Raw genomic sequence first — 23,907 nt, forward strand, 5'->3', positions numbered from 1 at the left:
AATTACTTTGTTGAGTTGAGTACTTATAGTGTTGTCTGCCCCTTGATTTCTTTGTCCGGTGTTAAACGTCAGTGTTGTGCTACGTGTGTTCCTGCCTGGCCTGTGTTACCCCTGTTTGGATTATTAAAGACTGTTGTTTGTTATCATTCATCGTCTCCTCGCTCCTCACAGTAGGCAAACCTTGACAGTACACCGGACTGACTAAAAGTTTATTGGCGCGTTTTCCTCCTGTTTTGCTTTCCGCATTTCGTTCAGTGTTTTTAGTTTTCCATGTTTCCCCATGGATCTCCTCGCCTCAGCATTTACCTCCCTCACCTGCAAGGACCTTCCTCTCTTGGAGTATGTGGTTGAGTTCAATAACGCTGCGCTGAACTCGCTGTTCTAGATCGGGGCAAATTACCACCAGCCCGTCGAAGGCTGCTGTTTCCACGTCTGTCCCAGAGAGGGCTCCTGTTTCCAAGTTCAGCCTAGAGAGGGTTTATGTTTCCAAGTCTAGCCCAGAGAGGGCTTCTGTTCCCAAGTCCGGCCAGAACAGGGAGAGGCTCACAAATGTCAGTCCTTCCTCTCCATGGTTCCTCCTTCCTCCCAAGTTCCCACCCACCCCTCCCTATGTTGTTCCTGCGGCACAAGAACGCGCCTTCCAGGAGGGGGCAACATGTCATGTCCATGGACATTATGTGTGTGTTTTTCCCCCCATGTGCTCCATGACCTAGTTTTTGATTGTGTCATTTGATTCACCTATGTCTCGTTAATTACCTTGTTGAGTTGAGTACTTATAGTGTTGTCTGCCCCTTGATTCCTTTTGTCCAGTATTAAACGTCCATGTTGTGCTATGTGTGTGTTCCTGCATGCCCTGCGTTACCCCTGTTTGAATTATTAAAGGCTGTTGTTCGTTATTATCCATTGTCCCCTTGTTCCTCACTCCTCACAGTAGGCAAACCCTGACATTATCACAGTGAGACAGAAATTTTTTTCTAAATTTCTGTGATACTGGTATGCAAGCTATACTCAAGTAGCAATACTTATACAATATTTAGCACAATATTTAGTACTCTTTCCACCACTGCTTGTTTGGCCATTGAAAACCCTGCATATAGATCCATGCTTCAGCCTGCTTTCTCAGATTTCCTGCACATTACACCATTCATGCTGTAGCACTTAATATTAGGTCATCTACTGACATTCAATTTAAAATCCTTTTTTTTTTTTTTTCTAAAAAACAGGACAACTGGGCCCGCTTTTACAAAACATTTTATCTTAACACTAAGAGTTCTCCTAAACAGCAGTGAAAGTTTTCTACCTATTCACAAAGCTGCTAAGACAAACTTTTACTAAGGAATAAAGAGAAAAGTCTTAAGCTAAGAGTAAGGGGGGGGGATGACCTTGTTGCTATGGATGATGTCAACATGCTTACTAACTATGGACACATTGATTGGTTGATAGGGGAGGGGTCTCTGTCAGAGATTAATTCATAGAAATATTGTAGAGTGCAATATTATGTTGCCATTTTTCAAATAAGCATTTAAAAATAAAAGTGTTGCCACACCCAAATAAAGATGGTAAAATACAGGCTAAGTGTCACTAATTAAACAAGTATATAAATGTCAGCCTCTTACAGGTATGCTTATCCTAAACAATTGTGAATATGCATATAAACATTAACATAGTAGAATAATCATGGTTGATAGTATAACATGCAAACATACAAGAAAAACAAACTGGATGCAAGAAAAGCTGTTACTTCTTGCCCAACTGGTTAATGAAAACAAGGATATTATCAAAGGAAAATTGGGATAACCTCCAAAAGCCAAAGGTCATTCCTTTTTAAAAGCTCATAATCGTCAAATGTTTCTAAAATGCTTATATGTTCCGAGGCTGATTGCCGGCAACGGCCATTTTAAGATAGTTTGTGGCTTGGTCTTAGTGACTTAGGAGTCCTCTTCAGTATTCCTAACGTTTCACAGATTTAGGAGCTAGTTTTAATACTAAAACATTTGTGAAATAATTTTAGAGCATAAATTTAGGACTGACATGCCCGTTTTTTTCTCAGATTGTCTCCTAAATCAGCAAGTTATGAGCTACTTTTAGCCTTAAGATGTTTTGTGAATATGGGCCCTGATCTGTAATGCAGTGTATATTTCTCCATGCATAGTCATCTTAACTTTTATTTTACCTTTCCCCTGGTTTTCAGTCAGTTTCTCTTCCTCAGTGGGCACACATTCATTCTTCTGCTGACCCTCCTCTTCATCCTCACAAAGACATAGAGAGTTTCACATAAAAATGATCAATGAAGAAGTGAATTCTAAAAAACTAAGCTTCCATTCAGTAACTGATCTATTCATACAAATGTATTTTTTAAACAACATTGACAAAGAAAATACAGTAATAACTGGAATATAGTTTGCAAGTTTGGTTAGTAAACAAAGCACTAGAAAAACATAATTTACATTTAGACATTTAGTCTTCAGAAAAGTTATTAATTTTAGATTTTTTTTTTCAACACACCTTTATTGAATCTTATATGCCAACCAGCCACAACATCTATGAAACCTAAATGTGCTTGTTGTATATGTGGTACACACCAGGCTTTGGCTCGGAGATTCACAAAAACTGCCAAAGCTAGATCGGCTGGTGTGGGCCAGAGATGTTCCAAAGCGGAGTGTAGCATACACAGGATCCAGCTGAGCTTTTGACTCTATCATATCACAAACACACATGCCCAAAAAATGAGCACTGTACACATATTCATGTTTACAAAAAGTATACAATATATAAGTTATACACACACACACACACACATATATATATATATATATATATATATAGTAAGTTTAAAAATATCTTCCAAGTATACTTTATGCAACAAGTATACAGAAATCAACTAGTACTTCTAAAAGTAAAAAGGTGTGGACACAGTTATTTTTGGGACTGACCTAATTTGTTGGTAGATTGTAGTGGTCATTATGGAAATGATACGGCTGCATCTGTGTTCTTTAATGTGCGCATTGTCAGTTGATCACCTGCAGAAACTTCCACTCCCATCAGTGCTTTTATAGGATTGCACTCTTTATAGGATTAACTCTGGCCCTAAGCGTAAAATTAGTCAACTTTGAGTACACAACTAGTTGGCATCTTTTTGCGTATGGTAACTATACTGTGAACTATACTAAGTAAATTTATAGGTATATTATAGCCTGCTTTTCAGTTTTTGAAGTATAATGTGAAGTATACTCTCAGTAAACTAATTTGATAGTTTTTATATAGCAATCATACTTAACATCATATTTATAGTTTACATTGTATATTATTTCTGTACTTTAAGTATACTGTTTATGCTTAATTACATTATATAGAGTTTTTAGGAATTATTTTTTATAAGTAGACTTGCAATGGACTCCTATGTATATATGCATATATGATTTTTTGACAATGATTTATGTCTTACATAAAGAAACTTGCTCTTTTTGCTATTTGACTTTGTTTTGTAATCAGATGTAAAATGATTTATTCTGGTAATGCCTTATAATAGTGAATTCATTGTGAATGAAGTGTGTTACAATACTGTCATACTTTTGTGTGAGAAGTAGAATGTCAATTACATTAGCTGAATGTTTATTCGTTTCTGTGTGGGTTAGATGTGTGCATAAAAGATCAGGTTCAGTTCTACCCATGTACCTGTCACGGGTCGTGTGCGGGAAGGAGTAGCAGGGATGAGGAGATATAATAAACGTGTTTTAATAGAATAGTCCAAACAAGGGAACAGGAACAAACAGGAACAGCAGGGAAACCACACGCCAACACGACGGAAACTCACTAGAAGCAACATTAAGAACTGACAAAGAAACAAGGAACTGAAACAAACTTATAAAGGGGTGTGAACAATTACAAAGACAGGTGTGGGAAAATAACCAATGACGTAATAACAAGAGACGGAACAGGAAAGACTAAATAAGGACACAACAGGGCAAAACCAACAAAACAGTCCACAGGGGTGTGACATTATTCCCCTGTCCCGTAAGGCGTCTCGCGCCGTAACATATACACCGGGGCGCCCTGGGAGCCACGGCGGGTCAGGGAACTCAGGAAGCCATGGCGGGTCAGGGAGCTCAGGGAGCCACGGCGGGTCAGGGAGCTCGAGGAGCCACGGCGGAGCATAGAGTCCAGGATGCCATGGTGGTTCAGGGAGCTCGGGGGGCCACGGCGGAGAATATAGTCCAGGCAGCCATGTCGGATCAGCGGTCCGTTCTTCTGTATAATCCAGGCGCTGGCTCAGGAGGGCGCTCTGGAGGCGCTGGCACAGGAGGGCGTTCTGGAGGCGTCGGCACAGGAGGGCGCTCTGGAGGCGCCGGCTCTGGAGAGCGCTTGGGCGGCGCCGGCTCTGGAGGGAGCTCTGGCTCTGGAGGACTGGACGGGACTAGTGGAAACGTGGGAGAGCTGGACGGGACCAGTGGAGACAAAGGAGAGAGCCCAGAGAAATCCCCACCCATAGGGATTGCCAGGTCCATAATGTTCTTATGGCATATGTGGCTTGCCATATTAGAGGTCGACGGCCTAGAGCGCAGAGCGGTGGCAGGCTGACTTGAGTGCGGAGCTGCGGCCGGCCGATTTGAGTGCGGGGCCGTGTCCAGAGTCCGCGGGTTCTGGGGGTTTAGAGCGGGCCGCGGTCGGCGGTTCGGGGCTGAGGAAGCGGATGGAGCCTTGGACAAGGGAGATTCATTTGGGGCGGGGCAGGCAGTCCGAGCCGTTTGAAGCGGTATGTGGGGGTTCCTGGCGTGGTGTGAGATGACACGACGCGGCGTGTCTCAGAGGGGGCCTGATGACGAGACATGTAATCCTCCTCGACTTCAAAGTCGGAACCATTCAAATAAAGGACCATATTAATCAGTTTGATCAGGGGATGCTCACAAACGGGAAGATCGCAACGGATAGTCTCATCGTCCAGCCCCAGCTGAAAACACGCACCTAAAGCAGCGTCGTGCCAGCTCAGCTGGTTCGCTAGCTCAAGGAAATCCTCCACATACCGTTCCAACTTCCGACCGCCTTGCCACAAACACCACAAAGCTTTCTCAGCCTTCATATTGTATTTGGTCCGTTCTTCTGTATAATCCAATAATCCAAACAAGGGAACAGGAACAAACAGGAACAGCAGGGAAACCACACGCCAACACGACGGAAACTCACAAGAAGCAACATTAAGAACGGACAAAGAATCAAGGAACTGAAACAAACTTATAAAGGGGTGTGAACAATTACAAAGACAATCATAACAATAGATGATAATGTCATCCAGATAGGCAGCGGCTTAGGAAGCATGCGACCACAGGATTTTGTCCATGAGATGCTGAAAATCTGAACAACCTGAAAGGAAGCGTAACAAATGTGTGTAATCCAAACAACGTTGTGAAGGCTGTTTTCTCTTTGGATTAAGGTGATAAGGGAATTTGCCAATACCAAGTCAAGTCGTCTTTATTTATATAGCGCTTTTAACAATACATATTGTGTCAAGCAGCTTTACAGTATTGAATAGGAAAATCTTGTGTCAATAATGCAAAAGGACAACAATAAACACCAATATCCTTTCATTAAGTCCAGTGTTGAATAAAATTGAGCTGAACCCAGTCGATCAAGCAATTCTTCCACCCATGGCATTGGATATGCAGCGAATTTCGACACAGCATTCACCTTGCGATAATCCACAGAGGACCGTATGAAGCAATCTGTTTTGGGCACTAAAACTATCGGGCTCGCCCAATTGCTGTGGGATTCTAAACTTACCCCCATATCTATCATTGCCTCTAATTCAGTCTGAACCACCTTATTTTGTGTGTTCAGGTAAACAATATGGCCAACTGTGCACTACCACACCCAGCTCAGTCTCAGTATGGTGCTGGATGATATTTGTTTCGACCAGACAGGGGCGAGAATGCACTGCGAACTCTGCAATCTAGCTACATCAGTGAGCTGGGAGGGTGAGAGGTGATCTGCTCTTGGGGCCAGAACAAGTGACTGGATTTTGGTGTTCACTTCTGGCCCAAGATCATCCTGTGGAGTTTTGATCTCGGGTCCAGTATATACTGAATTTCATACTGAAGACCCCATGGAGGCTTGTGGGACCTTGCGCACTGCAAATGAGGGGTACCAGCCATTTAACTTAATTTTTGGTGTCTTCGTGCATCATGGTTTTCAACATGCTATTAAATCGTTCCACCAGACCGTCTATTTGTGGATGATAAATGCTGGTGAGAACCATTTTAATGCCCAATAATTCAGAAAGTTTGCTTAATATTCATGACATAAATGTCGTGCCTTCAACATGCTATTAAATCTCTTTTGGGATTTCAACTAGGAAAATTATACGAAACACTGCGTTTTATAAACCACCAGGACTAATGCAAAGCAATGCCCTCGTGCTGATAATGTTAATGGCCCAATGAGGTCCATACTAATTCTCTCGAAGGAGACTGCAAGAGGGGAAGAGGGCGCAGGATTCACTAACTGACATTCAGGGCAAGCCACGCATCACCTGCACACATTCTCGTAAATGCCTGGACAGAAAAACTGGGTCATTAGATGATTTGTTCCAAATGTCACGCCATAGGATTACAATGAGCCACCTGAAAGAGGAGTTCCTGATGGCTTTTTGGTACCCAACAACTAAGTTGTATTTTGCTTTGTCTGAGTGTCTTGGGTCACTCGATACAACCTGTCTGTTATAATAGCAATAAGGATAGAAAAGCAGCCAACTAGTTGGAGAAGCTGTCCATCAATTGAATAGACCTGTTTGAGCACATTTTTTAGTGTTTCATCCCGAGACTGTAACAGGATCAGGTCCCGTTGGTCTCGGTTCAGCTTCTCCTACCTAAGTAACTTCCTCCCGTCCCTGCTCTCCATTCTCCCAAGAGACATCTGCACTTAAATACCCCAATAACTGACTAAAAGCCAGCCATATTGTCCTCAGAATTAGATGCCTGAGGTACAGTTTAACTGCAACCTCCACACTATGCCTTTGTCCCCGAAATTGGATAGCCATGGACATAAGGGATATCCCCCTTACATCCCTGTGCACACACCACACCTGAACCATGCAGCTCTTCTCCAATGCCTGCGGCTGTTTGGGCTTTGTTGGATTGAGGTTTGGTTACATCCTGAATCAACCAAAGCCCAATAAGTACCCCCCTTAATACTCACAGGTATTTGGTACAACCCAGCTTGATCGGGGATAGTCTGCGGTGCACCCAGAACCCGGATCAGTGTCCCCACCTCCATCACTGGATACCGATCAACAAAGTGACCCAGGTCCCTGCAACGCCAACAGGCCGGCTCAGGCCTCACTGCTGCCCTAGTAGCAGGAAGCAGATCAAGGGATTGATGTGGAGAGAGCAGCAGAACGGGAGCAGGCAGTGTGTTCGAGCTGGCAGGCTGTGCCCTGCTGGGCAAGGCTCTCGATCCAGCTGCAGCTTCCTGAGCCAAATTACCCCTTCAACGAGGTTGGGGTCGAGGAGGGTTCCTATGGGACCTGGGGAAAGGGACAGATTTAAAGGGTAAAGTAGAGGAGGGAACCCCAAGGGGAGAGAGAGGAGAGAGGGAGAAAGAGAGAGACAGAAGGCAGAAATTTACTGACCTCGGAGAACACTACTATCTGGTCCTCCACCAGTTGAATGGCCAGGTCCAACGAATGACTTATTGTAAGATGGCTATTTTTAGGTCTTAATAGACCAAGAGGTTCTGAAATGCAAGTTGTTGTGCAGCCATCTGTGCTTATCATGTAAGCAACAGGACGAGGTACACTGGCCAGTCCAGTTGGGGCCACCCACATGGCTCTGCGGTCCACTTAAAGAGGTCAGTGAATGCTTCCAGATCATCCTGAGGACCCATATTGTTTAGAGGCACGTGTGGTGGCAGGGCCGGGGCAGATGGAGTCCCCACAACCAGAACCAGGACCGGGAGGTCCATCCAGCTCCTGAGCAGCTTGCGGTCCTCCCTGTGCGTCTGGATGAGGGCCTAGAACTGACATTCCAGATCGCCCGTCTTGTCCAGTAGCACCTGATGGTGTTCCTGGTGTCCCTGAGTCCCGCAAGTGAGTGAATGACGGCATATTGGGCTGGGATTGCATGACAGCAGTGGTGTTCCTTCTTCCTTCCCGGGTTTTGGCACCAGTGTAATGAAGTTTGGAGGACTGAATGAAGAGGATCGGGTTGAGTTACTGCGACTTGTGCATTTTTTATTAATGAAAAAGAGGCCCAAACAAAAGATGTGCCGTGTTCATTCCCAAAATGGGCACAGTTCAGATAATCACTTTGTTTCTTAAGTTCTCCAGCAGTCTTTTATCCAGTCTCTCCATGCCAATTCTGCTATCAGACACAGGTGTTTATCATCTTGCATTTGACAGTTTCGTTATTGCCTTCTTGCTTCAGAGATGTTGAAGAAGAAAATTACCTTCTTATTCTTCTCTCCTAAACTGCTCACAGTCATAATGTTCAATTTAGGTGATCTGGCAAGTTAGGACAGATGTTGAAGTTCATCTTGGAGCTCCAGTTGTTCAGGCTTTATAATCATGACAACATATTTGTCACATTCTGGCACTGGTGTCTGTGATTTTTTTTCTTCCTCTGAAATTGCAGTTCATTATGGATGTTGGCTTATAGATTATAGTTTAAACCATTTTGAACTAACAGGTTAGTATGACCACAACACCCTATATTAGAGGAGTCCTATTATGCTTTTTCACTTTTTGAATTTTAGTCAGTGTGTGGTATGTTTGGGCATAAAAAAGTTACAAATCTCAAAGTCCACTCCAAAGGGAGATATTTTGTTTTTAAAAAATCCATTTTCAAGAACTACAGAGAGGGGCTCCTTTGGACTACAGCATTGTTTCCTGGGTGCTGTGATGTCACAAGGCAGCCCATTAGAATATCATTAAAATAAATTCCGGCTACGGAAATTCGAATGGTTGGGGGGTGGATAGGGACGAGGTGGGGAATTAACCAAACTTTAGCAATGCAGCGCAGAGAGCCTGATATAAACAGAAGCATTGACTAAAGTGGCCGTGTCAGAGCCATAACGCACTGAAGACGTGCAGTATAGGGGGTCAAAACACGTGTAGAGGTGCAGCTGGTGTAAACGTAAGCATTGACTAGAGTGGCCGCGATCATCTCCGGTGGCAGACATGTGCAGTGTGTGGTAAGAGATTTATTCATCATACAGTGTAATTCACTTATAACGTGAGTGTTTTTAGAAATGATTAAACTTACACTAGACTAGGCTAGGCTAATCAGTGATGATGTTAATGTTCTTTGCTCATTTTCTGTAGCTGCTTTTTGAATAACTAAGGAAATGTAAGCATTATAAATTAGTAACTTACAATGTTTTTATTCAATTGTTGTCATGTTAAATACAAATTAAGTCATGGTAAAAACATTAGGCTGCTTTTAGCCTTATGCTGGAGATTGTTCCAGGCAATGAAACTAAGTATGTAAATAATTAAATAAATTAGCATGATAATATCATGTATCTGCGATCTCTCAGGCTGATGATAGGACCCAAAACTACTGTAGCATCAACTATACCTTAATATTTCCTTAACTATAATGGAGCAGACGGAACTTGCTGCTTTGGTAAGGGGCGTGGCAGTACTGAAACACCATCTAAGCTATTTGCCAAGCACAATGCACTGGGACAGCTAACCAATCACAACACATTTAGTTTTTCAGAAGGCAGGCCTTAATCAAACCCGGAACCTGTGCCAGGCTAGGGAGAAAGGTATTGTAATAATGGAAATTATGTGAAAAATAATGCATAATTTTTCTAGAGCATGTTCTAGTACACCCCCAAAACAAAACCAAGACTTTGTAAAAGAGACTTTGTATTCAGTCTAGTGCTTTAAAATATAATAATGTAAGTGCAGCTTCTGTAGATTTATGGAGTAAAAAGGCATAACTTCTTTATTTTGGTGTATATTTGTATACTTTATTTTTTATACTTATATATATATATATATATATATATATATATATATATATATTTTTTTTTTTTTTAACCATCTAATCTTTAATCTAATCTCAGCATCCTTTAATTTTTAATTACTAAACTAAAACTGAAACTAAACTATATAAAAACTAAATAGAAATGTGTTCACAAATTAAAAATTTAACTAAAATTAACAAAATTATTAATGAAACTAATAAAAATGAAAATAAATTTTATTCCAAATTTGAAAATGATATTAAAATAAAACTAATTTTAAAATGCAAAACTATAATAACCTTCCCAGCTAGAAGGGAACATTCCCACAACTTTCATTAAAGGTATTTAAAGGTTAGGACACAACTTTTTTAAAATAATTTTAATACGATGTTCTAATAAGGTTATTAATAGTTGATTTACATTCTCATTACATTAAGAGAAAACATTCTTATAACAATTTTTTCAGAACTTTCTTTTGATGTTATTTGTATAATATTGAGATTCATGTAATGTTAAGAGAAAACCATCTTAGAACAACCTTCTCTGAATCTTTTTTGACGTTATTTGTACACGATTGGTTTTTGTAACGTTCTTATAACTTCATTTTTAAAATATACTTTTGATTAAATTTCTATCTCTGAATGTCCTTTTTTTTTGTTTATTTCTTCTAAGGTAATGTTATGAAAGGTAGATTGGGATACTCCTGTAACGTTCACATAACCAAGAAAAAATGTTCCTCAAACATAAAAAAAATAAATAAAAATAAAACCTTGGATGTTTCAGATGTTTACATTACTTTAAGGAATAACATTGTCATAACAGATATAAGAGATCAAAGAGAATGTTTATCTAACATTTGCATAATCAGTAAAAAACATTCTCATAACATAAAATATGGATGTTTTAAATGCAGAGATAATAAGGTTCTCATTACGTTATGGCAATGGTAAGATTAGAATGTTCCTCAAACATAAAAAAAAACTGGACAGTTTGAACGTTTACAAAACATTCAGAAATAACGTTTTAATAACTTAGTGGGAATGTTAGCAAAACGTTCTTGGAACACATTTTTTTTAGCTGGGTAGGCCCTGAATGTCAGCGGACACCATGTCAACTACATGATCCCCAGAGACAGATACCCTGTGCACCTAAACGGACATCGGCACAAGACCGCAGGAACCAGACTTGTGTTGGAGCCTGGAATTAAACCAAGGCATGCTGGTTTCATTTGGCAAGAGGAGAACTGCCTACCCTGAAGTTTTGGTTCCTCGCCACTGTCACCTTTGGCTTTCTTAGTTGAGGACACTTCATTTCTAGCAATTTTGTTTACTTGATTGCACAGATACTATTTGAACTGACGATGACATGACTGAATCAAAAATGAACTGACTTTACCTGAAAAATTGCGTTTTGCATTATTGCCACACTATTTTCCTGTTTAATACTGTAAGGCTTCTTTGACACAGTTTGTATTGTAAAAAGCGCTATAAAGGTGTCTTGGTTTGACTATAGAATGGGCCCTTGCACAAGCTCTCCTTCAGCTGCTGGAACTCCTGCTTGGATTCCTCCATCCAGGTACCACAATGCCAAGAAATTATGGGATGAACCTTCTGTATGTAGATAAGTAAAATAAATATATACTGTCCTTATCTGGCGTTTGCATGTGGTTTGTTATTTAGTTATTGTGTTTGGGTTTTGTTTTATGTTCATGTTTGATTCATGCTGTTTGTGTCTTGCTTCCCTTGCCCTCATGTATTCCTGCTATTGGTTTCCCTTGTTCAATGTGTCATGTTCTCATTGGTCGGTTTGTGTCATGTTTGGTACATATAGCCCTCGTGTTGCCGTTGTCTTTTGTTGTGTATTGTGTGGTAACCTGCTGTTGGTGAGTCTGTTTCATGCTAAGTTTGTTCAAGTCAAGTCAAGCCCGTCACGTCAAGTCATCAGGTCATTGTTTGGATTATTGTTTGTCTGGATTTCACATTTGTTTCAATAAAGCTGCACTTGGGTTCATCAACTTCAACTCGCCTCCAGTGGATAAATTGTTACAGTACCGTGAATGAAAGTGTACGCTGTGTATGAAAAGCACAGGACAATGTTTGTTTGTTTTTTCATAGCCTACACAATGATATTGATCCCTTTAATAATGGGTGTTGATATTATTTTGTCCACCTCCAGTGTTGACTTCATGCCAAAGTGGATGTATAATTCACAAGATGTATGTTTGAAATGTTTTGAAAAAAAAAAATAAATAAATAAAATAAAAATCTTTAGTATGCATCAATCAAAATATTTAAGTATTCACCTAATTTTTGCAACACAGAAGTCTTTTTTGTTTGTTTGTTTTGTTCTGTAATAGTGCAGTAAATGGGGAAAAATGTGCTGCAAAACAGTGTACTTACGATTATGATAATATTAGGACTGTCAAACTATTAATCACATACAAAAATGCTGTATATATAAATACACACAAATTAATGTATATATTTAAGATAAATATGTAATTTATGTACAAAATATTTGTATTTATATATAATATAAATTACGTAAAATGATAATAAACACATATACTTGTATATATGTCTTAAATATATACATGAATGTGTTTGTATTCATATATACATAATAATTCCAAATAGACTTGTATACTTCTCAGTATAAGTCAAGTATAATATAGCCAAGTTAAATATATATTTTTAATTATATATCTCTGATAAGTACATAAAAGTCAACTGAAAATATTCTCCCTTATTTTTAGCTTAAAAAGTATAACACACTAACCTTTTTTTTTTTTTGTAAGTCTAACATCTTTCACACCTTCAGCTAAATCTCGATTTAACCTCTGATGCTACTTAGAATATATAATAAACACAACTAATCATTGCATTAATAAGCATGCTTTTTCATTATTTTACTAATTAAATCAGACTGTGTTTTTCACTCATACACACATACCCTGCGTCTTCACACCATATAACCGATCATTGGTCAGTACAGGTGAGCTTAAGTTCCTCTTGAACATGCCAGACTTGAAAAAAGAAAGAGAAAAACACATTTTATATTTTCAGCTATAAAATATTTTAGTAGTTTATGATATTATTAGCAATAATATTTGAATATTATTATGTTTGTGCACAAATTACTGATAGATTTACCAGGCTGGACTGATGTAAAGATTTGCCTTTTGTGTGTGTGGACTCAGTTTGTACAGTAGTTTTTCTGCTGTTTCTCCTAATTAGTCCCTTATTGTTTGAGCATGTGTCTTTTACCCTAATTACCTTTGTATATAAGTATTTATAATCCCTGCTGTTTCCTGTGTTCATGGCAGTTTTGTTGGTTTACTCAGTTTTCTTCTGGGTTTCCATTTCTTGTACTGTTTTTTATTATCTTAAAATGACTGTGTTTAGATCATACTCTCCCTTGTCAACAAATCATATATATTAGCAAATCCAGCCCTGAGCTGAGTACATGTCTCCCATGAACATCTCACTTTGAATGCACAAAATTAATAATGCACATTCACTGCCCTCCAAAAGTTTGGAAACACCCCTGGCGAAGTGTGGTTTTGAACGATATCAGCATAAATCCTTATAATTTTTTGGTGCAAATACATTAAAGTAAGTTGACATTATCACTGAAGAGCAGCAATAATACTTTTCATTTTAATGACATAATAATGGCAATATATAGACGTCAAAGTCAGACATGCCCCTTTGCCAGCTGTGATGCCTGATAACTGGTGTAAACTTGGCCCAGGTTTTTAAAAGATTTTTGGGCCAGCACACCTTAATAGCGTCAACAATTGATTGACAATTTGGTTTAGAATACAATGAATTTAGGCCCAGATTATGCAGAGCTGTAATAGCTGCTAATGCTGGATATTTTGATGAATCGAAAATTTACGTTTTTTTCTATGTATAAACTGTTTATGTAATAAAATATGTTTTCGTAGTTTGTGTTGTCCCTTATCAGTGCAAAATTATCACAAATTCAAAAGGATTGATGCCAATATTGTCCAAAACCCCACTTTTCTAGGGCGTTTCCAAACTTTTGGAGGGCAGTGTACTTATAAAACTGAAACTCCTACTATTGCCTCATGGTGTCTAATTTTAATCTCTGTCCTACTGTAGCTCTTTTTTTTTTAATTCTTCAGTTTGTGGCACTTGTCTTTTTACTGTCGTTAGTATGAATCACTTATGTTGTATCTCTTATTTGTAAGCCACTTTGGATAAAAAGCTTCTGATAAATGCACACAAGCAAATGTAAATGTAAATGAGAGTCTTTTAGAGAGAGCAAAGGAAAGGAGGGAGAAAATGCCCTGTCTGGCAAGAGTCACTAAAAAGAGGACACACTCAAAAAAATATTTCAGCCCTTAACTTAATTCAATTACGTACAAAATTTCCATGCATTTAGATTACGTAGTTTTAATTTAAACAAATCAATTAAACTTAATGTGATTCAAATGCATCAGTCTTACGTAAATGAAACAGGTAACGTTGATGTAATATTTCCCAGTGTTAAACAAACCCTGCTCAGTGTTCATGTGTTTCCACACTACAGAGTGTTCAAGTAGCATTGACACAGTGTTGGAGTTAAGGAGATCATTATGTCATGATTGACCAATAATGATGAACACCTGCTGTTTACAAGCAGAATCATCGAAGGAAAGAGAAACACAAGAATCAGCAACAGCCAAAGAGAAAATTAACTTAAATAAATGAGGACATTAAATCTCTGATTAAACAACTCCACAAACAACATTACAGATTGACTTGATTTCTGTCATATATCTATAAATATTATTTCAGAACATCTAAACAGAGGTTTAGATGTTTTATTTTATTTTTTTTTTTTTAAAGTTTCAATTGACCTCACCATCATGGCGAACAGGGTTTACTTTAGTTGGACTCTTGACTTTTAATTTTTTTGGCTGTGTTTTTGGTTAATTTTTATTGTTTGTTAAATTGTTATCATCCAGTGGCATGATGCACTGATCTCATGCAGTCTATTATTTTCATAATGTTTACAACAGGATATGGGTGAGTCATGGGTGTGTTCATTTTTAAAGACTGGTATTCCAACTGGACTGGGATGAATGAGCTCAAGCTTATGTTTTGGCTGGGGCTAGACAAATCCGTAAGGAAGACTGTCACACAAGACTGTGAGCTATTCCAGCCAGATTTCATTTTATGAATCCTACAGATAAGTCCAGTGGTCATTGAGGACCCAAGTCCAGTTAGCTAGGACAGTAGCTATGGTTCCAAGGCAGCAGCAGCAGCATCTGCTGCAGCTCCCCCTGAGGTGGCCGTTGTGGCCATCTCAGAATCTTCTCTAGCCCTGGAGTGGCCTAAACTATCTGCTTACCCTGTTGTGGCCAAGGAGTGCCATCTCTGTGCTCCCAGGGTTCCCTGTCACTGCTTTTTTTTTTTTTTTTGCTACTTATTTGTAGTACCACAAAACTGGCAATAGTGCAGCAGAAAAAGGAAACTTTACTGCACAAATCAAACGTACCTTTCCTTGGCATGGTTTCTCTGAGGCTTCAGAGACACACCAAAGATGAGCTCCCATCTTACATGTTTTACAGCGCAGTCCCTGTTTAGAGTTGCCTAAAAAGACATGGAAAAGAGACATAGAATTTATGGGGTCATGACATAGATTTCCGTGGTTCAGTTATATTATTATTATATTATATTATACAGTTATATTATTTGTATTTGCAAAATATGATCATTTTCCACCCTCTGTCAGAATGTTATTGCATCATTCTCCTTGGAACAAAGAAAGTGGTAAGTAACTGTTGGTGTGTTGCGGTAGAGATGGTCTGGTGAAAATGTCTATTACAGTGTGGAAGAAGTGAAAAAAAACACTAGTTATTCTGGCAGCTTGGCTTGAACAAATGTTGTTGTTTTTTTGTTGTTTTGTTTTGAGGTCTGAAACTTTCAGCCCTACACTACCTATACTACTAGAAAAGTACAGACCAGTCACTCTCCTCTTGTTCATAGTGAAAATTCTTGGACAAGTTGTATTTAACAAGGTTTCTTCTGCCCTTCTATCAGTCACTAATTAGATTATTTATTTCATTAGACCTGTCAACAAATCCTTCCCTGAGCTGAGTACCTCACAATCCTCAAGTAACACGCCTCCCATGAACATATGACTATGAATGGACAAAACTAATAATGCACTTACCAAAACTCCTACTACTGTCTCACGGCGTCTCACCTTACTCTCTGTCCTACCGTAGCTCATACTTGGAATTGTGGCACTTCTCCTGTTACTGTCTTTAGTATGAATCACTTATGTTATATTAGTTCTAATTTGTAAGATGCTTTGGATGAAAGCTTCTGTTAAATGAACACAACAAAAGTAATGGAGAGTCTTTTAGAGAGGGCAAAGGAAAGGACGGAGGAAATGCCTGAATTTCAGAATTGCAAAAACCTTTAATTCTCTGCTTACCTGCAATAATGAGCTTGCACAGACTGCAGCTGGTTGGTCGACGGAACACATGCTCCAGGAAGAAGTGTGTTTGTACCGGTCGCGGCTGCACACCCAGTGGAGCGGGTCTAGAGCTGATGCTGGGGGAGGGTAAAACGGCACTGCCGTTACCATGTGCAGGCCCAGGAAACAGCCGCGGGGAAGGAGGCAGGGCACTAGGGAACAGCTCTGTTGGTGGATAAGCATCACTCTGAGAACGCTGGAAGAAGTTCTCCACACTTTTACTCCTCATAAATGTGAGTGAGCGTTTTAGACGCAGCAGCTACATATTAGAAAAAGAGAGAGAAAGAGAAAAAAAACACTAGATTCCCAAAAATAATAAGTAAATGAGCACAACTGTGAAACCTAACAAATTCTACAATTACTCATTACTGAGAAAAAAATATTAGGGTTCTTTGGAATTACATTGTTCCAGCAAGTCTGCTTGATCAGTTACCAAAGGAGCACGTCAAAATTATTCCGGAAATAAGATTTTCTGATTTGATACAAAGACTTAATGCAGGAACCACTTGGGAACGAAACGTCAGGAGACTTATACATAATATAATAGTATAATGGTACAAGAGGAATACCAAATGTGCAAAGTGTGAAAATGTAGCAAAATTCAAAAACAATGGACCCTGACAAAGGACCCTGAAGTGATCAGGCCTTTGCTTTAAGCTTTCATTTCGTGATGAGTTTTTTGCTAGAAAACAAGCAGGACAAAAGCTATGAAAAGTGCGCAAAATTGTTTCATTTTACAGAGTAATGAGATGCAGCCTGCAGAACTGACATGCATGGTTGTTGTCCACACCGAAACCACCTACTGTAGCAAAAGCACAATAAACTCATTTTATTCTTTTCCAAGGCCCATATTTACAATATATCCACCTAATTTGTCAACGCAGAAGTGTTCTGTGAATGTGCAAGACTTCTGCTTCATTAGCCACTGTAGAGTAATGGTGAGAAGAATAACAAAGTGTAGTAAACGGTAAAACTAAACCACTGCGTTCATAATTAAGATAATGCAATAATATAATATGGTAAGACACATCAGTTTGCAAAATTAGCTGTTTTGTACAGGTGAAACAGCTGGAAGCAGATGAGAACAGAAGCCAGACCCATGAAATTTACAAATGATCGCCCCCACTCTTACGGGAAAAATAAGGTGGATAAAGCTTTTGTTGACAAGAATGGACAACATTTGACTCCTGAGTCAAGGGGGGCATGAAAATTAAAAAATAAAAATAAAAAAAGCAAAACAAATACAATACAGTGCAATCCAGAATAACTTCAAGAGGTTGCCAACGTTTACCAAACTGTGGATGAGCTTTTGAATCTTGCTACTGGTTTGAATCTGGCAATGCCTTCCGTTTCAAGTGTCAGTTAATGGCCTTTCATTTTTAAACAGAAATGTGCACGCTGCTTTTCTGATTTTCTTTTTTCCATGCCACTTGAAATGTATCCGTTTTGATTCGTGGTTAATGAAAGTGAGACACGTGAGGAAAAATAAACGATCAGTTGTGGGACTATTCTGTCATAAATCCCATACCATTCATTCCAGAACATTCTACCGTAGATTACTGGAAATGAAAAATTAGGCTACGGTTGATGTCTCGATCTCAATAAAGTTTACACACGCTTTTGGTCTGTGAACTAGATCTTGCCAAGGATGCGCGCTGTCTATGGAAGTTCAGTAAGGACCGGTTGCAGAATTAAATCACTGAGGTTGCTCCCACATATATTTTTGTCCCGTCCAGCTTTGGTTATCACTGTCAGTCACTGCTACTTCGAGAATTATTCTAGCATAAATATGCAGATGTCATTCCTGAAACACTGCAGCGTGTATGTGTCCGAAAAATGAAAGTTTCATACAAATTCTTAATGGATTATAGCCTATATAGAAATTGTGCAAAGTGCTTTCTTTATCACTACTACAAAGCGTCACGATCTTACAAAGTTCCCTTATAATCAGTGAAGCTCTCTACACTGCACATCGCGTCTGCACTTAGTCATGAGATGATTCACGAGCGTGCAAAACTGCACTTTAAATCTGATACCGCACTATCAAAGTGAGAATTCTGACGAAATAAACGTTTCTGATTGGCCATTACGTTCAAGAAATCGACATATGTCTGTGATTGGTTACATTGTTCAACACTGCTAAAACACGCTGGATAGTTTGTCAGATCTTCAATTGCAGCTGCAAATTTAAACCGGAGAAAGCTTTGATGTGATATCTGTCACTAATCACACAATATTGTATTTTATTTTATTGTTTTTGATTAACTACCTTTACCTGAAATTGAGTGTCTATTGTTGCCCTTTTGCATTGTTGATGTACTATTTCCTATTTAATACTGTACAGCCGCCTTGTCACAATTCTGTATTGTTAAAGGCAGTATATAAATAAAGGTGACTTGACTAATCCTGTCTGGTCTGCCCGCCACCAGAGGTCGCCTGTGCATCCTACTGCAATTTCACATTATGTAGACTATTGCGCCACACCCCGGACTACATTTCCCATCATTCATTGCGCTGATGACACACATAGCTGTTACCAATCAAACACTCTATATAAGCCTTGTACTTCCTCTTCCTAGTATTGTACTCTATACAACGTCTATATTTCGTTTGATTTTGCCAGAAGAGTCAGGGGTTTTGTAAATTTAGTTTGAACATTTGGATTTGTGTCTAAAGTTTTGAAAAAATGAGTGATGGTTTCAAAAAATGTGTTTTAGCATTTAGCAGAAAAACTGTAAAAAGAATTGTGTACACACTTAAGGAAAGTATTGTCTAAGGCGAGTTATTGGTAATATATATTTAGTCAGTTTGCCCTCTAGGCACTGTAAACACTGATTTGAATTGGACTTTATTTTTCACTTGGGTAAATTTGCAGACGGTCCCTAAAGCAGCATCTGCAAATATGCAGCCAAAATCAAACCTAAAACGAACTTTTCTGCGCTTGATTTTCTATAGGTGAAAAAATGGTTTGGTGAAATTTTGTAGGTTGTGGGCTCATCTGCTTAACTGTACATAGTATATTTTGTTCATTAGATGCCAAATTTGATAATTTATTATGACTGTCTTCATGCTATAAACTACATGAAGTGTCTTTTTTATAAGAAAGACACATATAAAGTGCAGTTTTGCACATTGCGTAACTTGTGTTTATATTCTGATATCATCTGCCTGTATATAGTTTGCATCATCAGTGAGGTGTATTATGAGTTTGGTGTTTTGGCGTAAAGCGTTGTTGTTGTTTTTTTGGTAACAGATTTTTGATGGAAACAGCGTTAAAACCTTTGCACGTACGTTCATATTATGCATCTGCTTAACTGTAGTCTATATAGTTTGCATCATCAATAAAGTGTATTCTGCGATCTGATGTCTTTTTTATATCACTGAACTTGTTCATTGAGGCACGTTCTGCGTCGTTGGGGAATCCTGGAGTGTGACGTATGAGGGAAACCCCAGCATTACAGCACAGCATCACACAAGCCATGATAAAGTTAAGGAAACTAAGCAACTGAAAGCAATATATGTCTTCAAGGAGAAGTCCACTTCCAGAACAACAATTTACAAATAATGTACTCACCCCCTTGTCATCCAAGATGTTCATGTCTTTCTTTCTTCAGTCGTAAAGAAATTACGTTTTTTGAGGAAAACATTTCAGCATTTTTCTCCATATATTGGACTGATATGGTGCCCCGAGTTTGAACTTCCAAAATGCAGTTTAAATGCGGCTTCAAATGATCCCAAATGCGGTTGTAAACGATCCCAGCCGAGGAAGAAGGGTCTTATCTAGCGAAACGATCGGTTATTTTAATAAAAAGAATACAATATACTTTTTAATGCCAAACGCTCGTCTTGTCTTACTCTGCTTGGAATGTTTTTGTTCGGGTTCGTGACAGTAGGGTATGTCGAAAAACTCCCATCTCATGTTCTCCCTCAACTTCAAAATCGTCCTATCCACCTTTTTTCCCCCACAAGAGCGGGTGCAGCCATTTGTACATTTTTTTTGCGTCTGGCTTCCGGTGTCATCCACTTCCAGCTATTTTTAGCTGCACAAAAAGCTCGTTTAACTGCTTGATATTGCATACTGGTGTGTCTTACCATATTATTTTAATGTATTATCTTAATTATGAACACACTGGTTTGTAGTGGAAGTTCTTCTCGTTATTTCCCTATGGCGGATTATGAACCGGACGTCTAACACATTACCAGCAAAACCGCTTACTTCCGCAATGAAAAATAAGGTGGATATCACCGTTTTACCTTTTTTGTTAAGGGTGTTTGATGTTCACTTTGCGAAGACCGTGTCTGTACTTCTGCAGCGATGTAGGATGATTTTGAAATGATTTTTGATTTTTTCATACACTGTCTTGAGCCAGAATACACAGAGTTCAGGGAGAGAAAGACAAGACGAGCATTTGAGATTAAAAAGTATTTAAACTGTATTTTTTTGAAAGTATTAAAATAACCAATCGTTTCACTAGATAAGACCCTTCTTCCTTGGCTGGGATCGTTTACAACCACATTTGTGATCGTTTGAAGCTGCATTTAAACTGCATTTTGGAAGTTCAAAATCGGGGCACCATATCAGTCCATTATATGGAGAAAAATGCTGAAATGTTTTCCTCAAAAAACAGAATTTCTTTAAGACTGAAGAAAGAAAGACATGAACATCTTGGATGACAAGGGGGTAAGTACATTATATGTGAATCTTTGTTTTGGAGGTGGACTTCTCCTTTCATCAGATGTAGTTCTGTACATCAGCGTCAGCTTTAACAGCATTCTAATCTCTTTTGCGGTAGAGAAAGCTGCTTAACAAGTAACAGCGAAGATGTTAAATTAATCACCTTTTCCGCATATTGATACTGGCCCTGATAATCATAAGTTCTACATAGCGCTTGCTCCATTTCTGCAAATCAGTTTTTGTGAATGAATGACTTGTGTTTCTACTGGTCACTTTGGCCTTCATCAACAGCCGTGATGAGCGACTGTGAGCAGCTGGAGATCGTGCATCGGTGCTCTACTGCTATTCCTGCAGCTCCTGGATGTGAAATGCTGATTTTTCTGCTGAATTTGAACCACTGAATGTGTGGAAACTAATCTGTAAAGTGAAATAAAATGGACCAAAATTGGCCTGTCTAATATTATACATCATATTTTCAAACAGACTGAATATTTGGGAAGTGAATTCTGGAAGGTGAATATGAATTATTGAATATTTAATTATGAAAATGTGAAATATTTTGAATTGAAATATTCACAGCTTAAATAAACAACTAAACATTTTAATTTCAGGACCTAAAAATGCAAGGCATTAAAATGCAAGCACTGTTAATTTAATGCATTATTTTTTCTGCAATTCAACAAGCTTTTTTGTTTTAAAGACATTTGTCATTAATTTTCTTCCATAGGTCTTCCTTGATCCATGTTTCCAAACAATAATTAATCAAAACAGAAAGAAAGAAAGAAAGAAAGAAAGAAAGAAAGAACGAAAGAAAGAAGAAGACTAGGACATCTGGCTTTCAGCTGAAATTGCAGTATATTTCAATATAATTCCTGCAGAAATTAACAGAGTTTGCCATTGTTCTGATTTGAATGTGCTTCTATCGTTTTGAAAGTATCGTTTGTTACGATTTAAAAAATGTGCTGAAAAATGTGTGGTGTTTTGCAGGTTGTGGAGTATGAATGACAAAAGTGTTTGTTGATTTTGAAAATGCATGGTCATTGCATGCATTTTGTCTGAAAGCAATGAAAAATGATTCACAGTTTGGTCTGCATAGACTCGGCTTTGAAAATGTGGCTTCAGTATTGAACAAAAAACTGTTCATTTTTCTTTTCTTCTCCTCTTCCTTTTTGTCTCCCACTACCAGGATTCCAAATGGCAGGATTTTCCAAAACACATAATCACTTGTGTTCTTGCTCATGTCACCCGGAGAGTCTGACTGACTGAGTGTCATCAGTTTGGCTACTTAATGTTCACACATGGATAAATGTGTGCTATTTGTGTTCATTTTGTGTTTCTTGAGGTAATTATATTGTGTGTGTGTTTGTGTTTTCTAAATGAGAGCATGGTTAAACCTGTGCAAAACAATGTCATTCTTGTGTGGAGTTTTGCAGAAAACACTGAGCAAATGTGTCTTTGTTTCAAGAACTGTATGAATGGTTTGGAAAGTTGTGCCAAATCAATCAGTTATAGTGTGTTAGCAACCCAGAAAAACTGTAATCATATCATATCATAAAATATCATTTATTGTTACTACTGTAAATCTATATTAAACTATTATGGGATCACCTTCAGTGCTTTCAGAATCTTTACGTTTTAAATGATTTTGTTTGTGTACTTTAAAATATATTTTTTATATTGACATATTTTAATGACATTACCACATTATGACAGAAAATGGTACAAACATTGCTAAAGTGATTGTTTATTGACTTTATTTAAACGAAAAATTAGTTTAAACGAGTTCAGCTAAAGTATTTCTATCAATACTGTGTGCCTTTTGCCCCATGCTGGTGTTCCTTTTACACTGTGTGTGGGGTAAAATGCCCTCCTTGCCACCTCATACATTTATAAGATTTTAAAGCAAAATAAACGACTTGTATGATTTATTTTCACACAAAATCTGTTGCTCCATAAATGTTCAGTACAAACGTATGGATTTTTTTCTGCAGTTACATACTTTAGCTGCAGTGAAAAGCACATTTTTTCTTAAGGTTTGCCTTTGGCCCCTTGTACCCTATAAGTTGCTGCGTCATCTTCGTTAAAAGAAAAATAATAATAATACTGCTGGAATGTGAGCATAAATGCCTTGATTCACGTGAGGAGCAGTCGCTTCCTCACTTTCCACAGTGTGATGGTAAGAATGCGGCTTACCTTCTCCGCGGGAGTTCCCATAGAGTCCGCGGTCCGCAGCTCGCGGTCTGAGCTGTTATTGCAACTCATCCAGGATCCGCGCTCAGTGCTTCTGCCGAAAGAGAAGTAATTAGCAGCTGAATCCTCAGCTCAGTGTTTGTATCACTTTAATCTCAGAACTGAACGATGGAAAAAAAATAATTAAAATATGTCAATGAAAACGTTGAAAGCTTGTGCGTGTGTGTTCTGGGCGCATCACTGCAGCTAATGTAAAGACTAAAGTAAACTTACAGTCGCCTTTAAGTAAATGATCCAGTTTTCTTCAGACCACTCCTACCAGCTATTCTTATACTTTCGGCTGAAGCCATGACCGATTTCTCTGCGAGAGAAATAATTCAGTAACATATTTATATATTTCTGTCTCTGTGGGTGTAGATAAGACTGGGGCTAAATCGTAAACCCCCCAAAAGCTCTCGGAAAGCAAAAGTGTACACAGTAAACCAGGAGCGGACCCTGACTATACATTTAGGTGGGACAGATTCTGGGTCGTGTCGTAGGCTATATGACCAACTTATTTTTATCCGCTAGTAGCCTAATGACTG

General features: G+C 38.6%; 1 protein-coding gene across 1 annotated transcript; it reads right to left on the bottom strand.

The window, feature by feature from the left end:
• Nucleotides 1–315: 315 nt before the first annotated feature.
• Nucleotides 316–23,714, bottom strand: LOC127162352 (SH3 and cysteine-rich domain-containing protein 2-like; the record flags this gene model as incomplete). Its single annotated transcript, XM_051105153.1, has 8 exons — nt 23,597–23,714; nt 23,327–23,417; nt 16,417–16,717; nt 15,472–15,566; nt 12,916–12,988; nt 2,583–2,695; nt 2,174–2,249; nt 316–450 (listed from the first exon to the last, which is right to left on the bottom strand). Coding segments are annotated over exons 2-8 (862 nt in total), but the record flags the coding sequence as incomplete, so codon positions are not given.
• Nucleotides 23,715–23,907: the final 193 nt, after the last annotated feature.

This window comes from Labeo rohita, unplaced genomic scaffold, assembly GCF_022985175.1.
Source record: "Labeo rohita strain BAU-BD-2019 unplaced genomic scaffold, IGBB_LRoh.1.0 scaffold_901, whole genome shotgun sequence".
In the NCBI taxonomy this organism is placed as follows: domain Eukaryota; kingdom Metazoa; phylum Chordata; class Actinopteri; order Cypriniformes; family Cyprinidae; genus Labeo; species Labeo rohita.